The sequence below is a fragment of the Mercenaria mercenaria genome, chromosome 17 (genome assembly GCF_021730395.1).
Source record: "Mercenaria mercenaria strain notata chromosome 17, MADL_Memer_1, whole genome shotgun sequence".
Classification (NCBI taxonomy): domain Eukaryota; kingdom Metazoa; phylum Mollusca; class Bivalvia; order Venerida; family Veneridae; genus Mercenaria; species Mercenaria mercenaria.
In genome coordinates this window covers 47,957,540-47,966,957 of record NC_069377.1, presented here as the reverse complement: position 1 = coordinate 47,966,957, position 9,418 = coordinate 47,957,540, and the positions used below count along the sequence as shown (strand labels likewise).

The following is a 9,418-nucleotide window of genomic DNA, read 5'->3' as shown; positions in this document are numbered from 1 at the left end:
GTCCATATCTCCTAAACCCCTTGAAGGATTTTCATGAAACTTTGGTCAAATGATCACCTCATCAAGACGATGTGCAGAACCCATAGGTCAGCCTTGTCAGCTCAAGGTCAAGGTCACAACTCAAGGTCAATGGTTTGAGCCTTCCATTTTGTGTCCGCTCTATATCTCCTAAACCTCTTGATGGAATTTCATCAAACTTGGGTCAAATGATCACCTCATCAAGACGATGTGCAGAACCCATGAGTCAGTCATGCCAGCTCAAGGTCAAGGTCACAACTTGGGGTCAAAGGTTTGAGCCTTCCATTTCGTGTCCGCTCTATATCTCCTAAACCCCTTGAAGGAATTTTATAAAACTTGGGTAAAATGATTACCTCATCAAAACGATGAGCAGAAATTATGAGTCAACCATGCCAGCTCAAGGTCAAGGTCACAACTAAGGGTCGAAGGTTTGAGCCTTCCATTTTGTGTCCACTCTATCTCCTAAACCCCTTGAAGGATTTTCATCAAACTTCGGTCAAATGATCACCTCATCAAGAACTCATGAGTCAGCCATGTCAACTCAAGGTCAAGGTCACAACTGAAGGTCAAAGGTTTCAGCTCTGTATCTTCTAAACCCCTTGAAGGATTTTCATGAAACTTGGGTCAAATGATCACCTCATCAAGACGTTGTACAGAATTCATGAGTCAGCCATGTAAGTTCAAGGTCAAGGTCACAGCTAAAATCAAAGGTTTACCCTTTCACTATCCATAGCAGTGGCGGGGGATTTTGCTGTCTTTCAGACTGCCTTGTTCATGATGAAATGTGCCTGGAGGGACACCTTGGTCTTCGTCCAACAACAAAAGGTGGAAAACTAAATTGTGTCAGTGTGACGTTAATCTAGTAAGAAAAAGAATGATGTGTACATCATGTCTCTAGGGTAATACATACAAGCAGTATGTCATACACTATGTCTCCAGGGTAGAACACGTAGATTGGAGTTCACCAGGTCTCTAGGGCAATACACACAGGCTGCATATGACACGTGTATGGTGTCACCTGGGTAATACATTATAGGCCATGAACCACAAATACACCATGCCAATAGGGTAATAAAGGTAGTAGTGTACAACATAAACTCCATGTCTCAGGGAAAGTTCGTCAAGGAAGTGTACAACATAAACACCATGTCTCAGGGAAAGTTCATCAAGGAAGTGTACAACATAAACACCATGTCTCAGGGAAAGTTCATCAAGGAAGTGTACATCATAAACACCATGTCTCAGGGAAAGTTCATCAAGGAAGTGTACAACATAAACTCCATGTCTCAGGGAAAGTTCATCAAGGAAGTGTACAACATAAACTCCATGTCTCAGGGAAAGTTCATCAAGGAAGTGTACAACATAAACTCCATGTCTCAGGGAAAGTTCATCAAGGAAGTGTACAACATAAACACCATGTCTCAGGGAAAGTTCATCAAGGAAGTGTACAACATAAACACCATGTCTCAGGGAAAGTTCATCAAGGAAGTGTACAACATAAACTCCATGTCTCAGGGAAAGTTCATAAAGGAAGTGTACAACATAAACACCATGTCTCAGGGAAAGTTCATCAAGGAAGTGTACAACATAAACATCATGTCTCAGGGAAAGTTCATAAAGGAAGTGTACAACATAAACTCCATGTCTCAGGGAAAGTTCATAAAGGAAGTGTACAACATAAACACCATGTCTCAGGGAAAGTTCATCAAGGAAGTGTACAACATAAACACCATGTCTCAGGGAAAGTTCATCAAGGAAGTGTACAACATAAACTCCATGTCTCAGGGAAAGTTCATCAAGGAAGTGTACAACATAAACACCATGTCTCAGCAAGGAAGTGTACAACATAAACACCATGTCTCAGGGAAAGTTCGTCAAGGAAGTGTACATCATATACACATGTCTCTATGGTAATACACAATAGGCAGGGTAACACAGTCTCCAGGGTAACACAAATAGGCAGTACATGATGTGAACGCTATCTTCAGGGTAACACACATAGACCACTCATGGCATGAACCCTATGTCTCCAGGGTAATATATACAAGCAGAACACTGTCCCAAGAGAAACATACAGTCGGTGTATGGTGTGAACACTATGTCTTCAAGGTAATACATAAAGGCAGTGTATGATATGAACACCATGTCTTGAGTAACATTCAAGCAGTGTATGACATGAACAGTTGAGTCTCAAGAGAAACTCAGTGCTTGACATGAACACTAGGTCTCAGTATGACATGAACACTGTCTCTAGCACATACAGGCAGTATACGACATGAACACTATGTCTCCAGGGTAACACAAACAGGCATTGTACGAGATGAACACTATGCCTCAAGAGTAACACATATTGGCAGTGTATGACATAAATTATGTCTCCAGGGTAACACATTCAGGCAGTGTAAAACGAGCACTATGTCTCCAGGCTGTATACCATATGAACACTATGTCTCCAAGGTAACACATGCAGGCAGTGTACAACATGAGTACTAGGTCTTCAGGGTAACACATGCAGGCAGTATACGACATGAACACTATGTTTTCAGGATAACACATACAGGCAGTGTACGACATGAACACTGTCTCCAGTATAACACATACAGGCAGTGAACAACATGAGCACTGTGTCTCCATGATACACATACAGGCAGTGTACAACATGAGCCCTGTGTCTCCAGGATAACATATACAGGCAGTGTACAACATGAGCACTGTGTCTCCAGGATAACACATACAGGCAGTGTACAACATGAGCACTGTGTCTTCAGGATAACACATACAGGCAGTGTACAACATGAGCACTGTGTCTTCAGGATAACACATACAGACAGTGTACAACATGAGCACTGTGTCTCCAGGATAACACATACAGGCAGTGTACAACATGAGCACTGTGTCTTCAGGATAACACATACAGGCAGTGTACAACATGAGCACTGTGTCTTCAGGGTAACACATACAGGCAGTGTACAACATGAGCACTGTGTCTCCAGGATAACACATACAGGCAGTGTACAACATGAGCACTGTGTCTCCAGGATAACACATACAGGCAGTGTACAACATGAGCACTGTGTCTCAAGGGTAACACATGCAGGCAGTGTACAACATGAGCACTGTGTCTCCAGGGTAACATATGCAGGCAGTGTACAACATGAGCACTATGTCTCCAGGATAACACATACAGGCAGTGTACAACATGAGCACTATGTCTTCAGGGTAACACATACTGGCAGCATATGACATGAACACTATGTCTCCAGGATAACACATACAGGCAGTGTACAACATGAGCACTGCGTCTCCAGGGTAACACATGCAGGCAGTGTGCAACATGAGCACTGCGTCTCCAGGGTAACACATGCAGGCAGTGTACAACATGAGCACTGCGTCTCCAGGGTAACATATACAGGCAGTGTACAACATGAGCACTGCGTCTCCAGGATAACACATACAGGCAGTGTACAACATGAGCACTGCGTCTCCAGGATAACACATACAGGCAGTGTGCAACATGAGCACTGTCTCCAGGGTAACACATACAGGCAGTGTACAACATGAGCATTGTGTCTCCAGGGTAACACATACTGGCAGTGTACAACTTGAACACTGTGTCTCCAGGGTAACACATACAGGCAGTGTACAACATGAACACTGTTTCTCCAGGGTTACACATACAGCCGGTGTACAACATGAGCACTGTGTCTCCAGGGTAACACATACAGGCAGTGTAAAACATGAGCACTATGTCTTCAGGGTAACACATGCAGGCAGTGTACAACATGAGCACTATGTCTCCAGGATAATACAGGCAGTGTAAAACATGAACACTGTGTTTCCAGGGTAACACATACAGACGGTGTACAACATGAGCACTGTGTCTCCAGGGTAACACATACAGGCAGTGTACAACATGAGCACTATGTCTTCAGGGTAACACATGCAGGCAGTGTACAACATGAGCACTATGTCTCCAGGATAATACAGGCAGTGTACAACATGAGCACTGTGTTTCCAGGGTAACACATACAGGCAGTGTACAACATGAGCACTGTGTCTCCAGGGTAACACATACAGGCAGTGTACAACATGAGCACTATGTCTTCAGGGTAACACATGCAGGCAGTGTACAACATGAGCACTATGTCTCCAGGATAATTCAGGCAGTGTACAACATGAGCACTATGTTTCCAGGGTAACACATACAGGCAGTGTACAACATGAGCACTGTGTCTCCAGGGTAACACATACAGGCAGTGTACAACATGAGCACTGTGTCTCCAGGGTAACACAAACAGGCAGTGTACAACATGAGCACTGTGTCTCCAGGGTAACACGTACAGGCAGTGTACAACATGAGCACTATGAACACATACAGGCAGTGTACAACATGAGCACTGTGTCTCCAGGGTAACACATAAAGGCAGTGTACAACATGAGCACTATGTTTTCAGGGTAACACATGCAGGCAGTGTACAACATGAGCACTATGTCTCCAGGATAATACAGGCAGTGTACAACATGAGCACTATGTTTCCACGGTAACACATACAGGCAGTGTACAACATGAGCACTGTGTCTCCAGGGTAACACATACAGGCAGTGTACAACATGAGCACTGTGTCTCCAGGGTAACACATACAGGCAGTGTACAACATGAGCACTGTGTCTCCAGGGTAACACGTACAGGCAGTGTACAACATGAGCACTATGAACACATGCAGGCAGTGTACAACATGAGCACCGTGTCTCCAGGGTAACATATACAGGCAGTGTACAACATGAGCACTATGTTTCCAGGGTAACACGTGCAGGCAGTGTACAACATGAGCACTGTGTCTCCAGGATAACACGTACAGGCAGTGTACAACATGAGCACTGTGTCTCCAGGATAACACGTACAGGCAGTGTACAACATGAGCACTGTGTCTCCAGGATAACACGTACAGGCAGTGTACAACATGAGCACTGTGTCTCCAGGATAACACGTACAGGCAGTGTACAACATGAGCACTGTGTCTCCAGGATAACACATACAGGCAGTGTGCAACATGAGCACTGTGTCTCCAGGATAACACATACAGGCAGTGTGCAACATGAGCACTGTGTCTCCAGGATAACACATACAGGCAGTGTGCAACATGAGCACTGTGTCTCCAGGATAACACATACAGGCAGTGTGCAACATGAGCACTGTGTCTCCAGGATAACACATACAGGCAGTGTGCAACATGAACACTGTGTCTCCAGGATAACAGATACAGGCAGTGTACAACATGAGCACTGTGTCTCCAGGATAACACATACAGGCAGTGTACAACATGAGCACTGTGTCTCCAGGGTAACACATACAGGCAATGTACAACATGAACACTCTGTCTCCAGGCTAACACATACAGGCAGTGTACAACATGAGCACTGTGTCTCCAGGGTAACACATACAGGCAGTGTACAACATGAGCACTGTGTCTCCAGGATAACACATACAGGCAGTGTACAACATGAACACTATGTCTCCAGGATAATACAGGCAGTGTACAACATGAGCACTGTGTCTCCAGGGTAACACATACAGGCAGTGTACAACATGAGCACTGTGTCTCCAGGGTAACACATACAGGCAGTGTACAACATTAACACTATGTCTCCAGGATAACACATACAGGCAGTGTACAACATGAACACTATGTCTCCAGGATAACCCATACAGGCAGTGTACGACATACAAAACAAAGACAAAGACAATAATGATGACCAAATTAATTTAATAATTAACAGATAGCAATATCAAGAAAATTATGCAAATTCTTCACAAATATCTTAATATACTGAAAACAAACAAACATTTTTTATAAAACAGACGGTATCTAGGCACTTAAGTTTACTCAAAGACAATATGGCACAGTTTTAACTATTGGCGAAAATCAATACTTATAGAAAAAGCATTTTGAACTACATAGAAGCTAGTGCTGTTTACCTTTTTCAAGACAAAACATGGCCAACTTGTGGTCTTGCAAATTGTATTAAACACATCTGTGCCATTTCAAAAATATGCTTTATTTTGGTCGATACTTCAAAGCTTCAAGTTATTCACACAGTATATCAAAATGATTATAAATAATTTAAAATGTTTTTGAAACAAGAGACTCAAATGGGCATAAGTTGCTCACATGATAACTTTGATATTTTGACTTTGCTTTTGGTCAAGTCTGGTGAATGTCCAGGAAGCAGTTCATTAAAAGTAATGTTAAACTTTTTCAATCTTTTTTTTATTGATTTGCTTTGATGGCCCTAAAATGCTTAACCAATAAAGCAAACTTGCTAGAGGTCTAGCCAGAATTGGTCCATCAAGTTCATGAGAAGAAGTTGTTTAAGGATTGTTCTATTTTTCAAGCTCTGACAGTCCCTATCTTCAGTCAAGATGAAATGAGCCGTGCCATGGGAAAACCAACATAGTGGCTTTGCGACAGCATGGGTCCAGACCAGCCTGCGCATCCGCGCAGTCTGGTCAGGATCCATGCTATTCGCTAACAACTTCTATAATTGCAATAGGCTTTGAAAGTGAACAGAATGGATCCTGACCAGACTGCGTGGATGCGCAGGCTGGTCTGGATCCATGCTGGTCGCAAACCCACTATGTTGGTTTTCCCATAACATGGCTCATTAATGTTTAAAATAAAACTGAGAAAGGTTCATCCAACATTAGAACAGTGGTTTATTAAAAGTTGTTTAAAAGTATTTTTCTACTTGTAGCTCTAGCTGCGACCAACTGAACAAACTTGAGAGACGACCATACCAGGATGCCACAGAGAAAGTTTGGGAAAGATCCATCAATTTCTTCATGAGAAGTTGTTTAAAGGTAGCACTGGTGTGGCTGTATTTTTGACAAAACAATTAAGGGGAAATTGTAATTTAGTTTGTTCTAATTTATTTTAGCTCAACTGTGATGAAAGCTTTAAGCTTAATTACCAGTATTTGAACCATTCTCGAGTATAGTTCCTAGAAAAACCAGTATTGATATAATCTGAGAAGGCATGATTGTGACCCCAGTGGGTACCCACGACCCTCAGGCTGAGTGGCAGAAAACCATTGCTTCCCTTAAGGGATATTGTTAGAGGGTTACCTAAGGAATATTTTGAAATGAAAAATGACAAGAAGATTCTCAAAATTTTCACTATATATATAAACAAGAGTGCTAGAATGTCACAATATATGCCCATCATAGCAAATTACTTTAAACTAGCACCTGTGTTTACAAATGGAATTTTAATTCTGTGGCTGTGTTGTAATTCTTTGGAGAGCATCATTTCGAAATAACTGATTTGGAAATAAATTACTATCATATGATTCAAAATTCAACAATTTTCAGTAATTCAAAAACCATAAATGTAAGGTAAATTTCAGTAAAATTATTTTGAAATGGAAACTGTGGTTTAAGAGATTTTCAAACTTTTCTATATAACTATATAGAAAACAAGAGGGTCATGATGACCCTGAATCGCTCACCTGAGTAATATGAGCCACATGTTTAAAATGGCACACTGATGCTAAAATATTAGAAAGTAGGTCACATTCATGGTCACTGAAAGTCAGTTTTAAGATCAATGTGCAAAACTGTACAAGATATCCAAATTTCAAGGCTGTATCTTAAAAAAACAAGAAAGTAGGTCAGTAGGTCAAAGTCACAGTCAAGTGACCCCCTAATCGCTTGTTGTCATCAGGTAATTATAATTAAACAGTCTAGGAAATATGATCTGATAATTTTTTAAGTATTTATTCCTATATAACTCATATAACAAGTGACCTCCAGGGCAGTGCCTCTTTTCACCCCAGGGGCATAATTTGAAGAATCTTGTTAGAAATCCACTAGGCCATGCTACATATCAAATATGAAAGGCCTAGGCCTTGAACTTTCAGACAAGAAGATTTTTTGTCCCTACATAAGTCTATGTTTAATTTGGGACCCCCAGGGCAGGGCCTCTTTAAACCCAAGGGGCATAATTTGAACAATTTTGGTAGAGGACCACAAGGCAATGCAACATACCAAATATCAAAAGCCTAGGCCTTGCAGTTTAAGGCAAGAAGATTTTTAAAGTTTTTTCCTATATAAGTCTATGTAAAACTTGAGACCCCCCAGGGCTGGGCCTCTTTTCACATCAGGGTTATCATTTGAACAATTTTGCTTTCAGACAAGAAGATTTTTAAAGTTTTTTCCTATATAAGTCTATGTAAAACTTGTGACCCCCAGGGTGGGGCCTCTTTTCACCCCAGGGTTATAATTTGAACAAGTTTAGTAGAGGACCACAAGGCAATGCAACATCCAAATATCAAAGGCCTAGGCCTTGTGGTTTTAGACAAGAAGATTTTTTAAGTTTTTCCTTTCGGTTGCCATGGCAACCAAAGTTCTAAATGTAATTCAATTCTTTGAACAATTTTGAAAGGGGGCCACCCAAGGATCATTCCTGTGAAGTCTGGTATAATTCTGCCCAGTGGTTTTCAAGAAGATTTTTAGAAATTGTTGATGGCTGCAAGCTGCATACAGACATTGACCGGTCACAAAAGCTCACCATGAGCCTTTGGCTCAGGTGAGCTAAAAACTAGCCCTTCCTCTTGGCAGACTATTTTTTTTAAACAAATAAAAAAATCAAAGGAAAATGTTAGGTTATAAAAGAAAATTGCTATGAATTTATTTAGAAAGCCAGCCAGAGATTTCTGAGGAGAGGCCTTTTTCTTTTGGTTATCATGACAACTAGATTGCATGGATGACCTAAATAAGAGGACTGCAAAAAAACATTTCTGTGAGGTTTGGTTGAAATTAGCTTGGTGATTCATTATGAAATGTTCTTATAGAAACTGTGGAAGCATGGTCAATGGACATCCAACAATTCCAATATCTCATAAAAAAGCAAGACTTAAATAGTTTAAAATAAAGCTGATATTAGTTATATTCTTTATTATATTATTTCAAGATGATTGCTTATTTTATCCAAAACATTTTTTTTACCACAGAAAATCAGCAACAATGGCAAAATGCAAATAACTGCAAATATGTGAATAACAGAACATACATAAATATACATACAGAAGTGTCAACTAAAATTTTCGACACTAAACAACCAATATAAGCTGTATTATACTCAAGGCAAAGATAGAAATCATATAGTACATCATATAACTTGACAGGCTGTAATAATGTTAATACATCTTTTTTCAGGATACCAATATGTTTAAAAAAATCAGTGGACTTCTGTTCAAATTATCAATAAAAACAACAAAGTAATCATAATATACATTGCAGTTTATTGAAAGCTTAGAAACATATCAGTTTTACTGAATTATGAAAGCCCTGGATCATTAATAAAAGTTAGCATGTGTAAAATTTAAAAATACTTGAATGGTT

At 40.6% G+C, this 9,418-nt stretch overlaps 1 protein-coding gene and 1 long non-coding RNA gene across 2 annotated transcripts; one reads left to right on the top strand and one right to left on the bottom strand.

Moving 5' to 3' along the window:
* The first annotated feature begins 1,119 nt into the window (after positions 1-1,119).
* Positions 1,120-2,382, top strand: LOC123535744 (homeobox-like protein HDP1). The gene is made up of 2 exons (XM_045318494.2): positions 1,120-1,928; positions 2,313-2,382. Exons 1-2 carry the CDS (start codon positions 1,120-1,122, stop codon positions 2,380-2,382), a joined length of 879 nt encoding a protein of 292 aa, XP_045174429.2.
* A 3,625-nt stretch (positions 2,383-6,007) lies between these two features.
* On the bottom strand, positions 6,008-9,206 carry LOC128550068 (uncharacterized). The gene is made up of 2 exons (XR_008368030.1): positions 6,654-9,206; positions 6,008-6,505 (listed from the first exon to the last, which is right to left on the bottom strand). It is a non-coding gene; the product is annotated as an uncharacterized LOC128550068 (long non-coding RNA).
* Between the last annotated feature and the right edge of the window lie 212 nt (positions 9,207-9,418).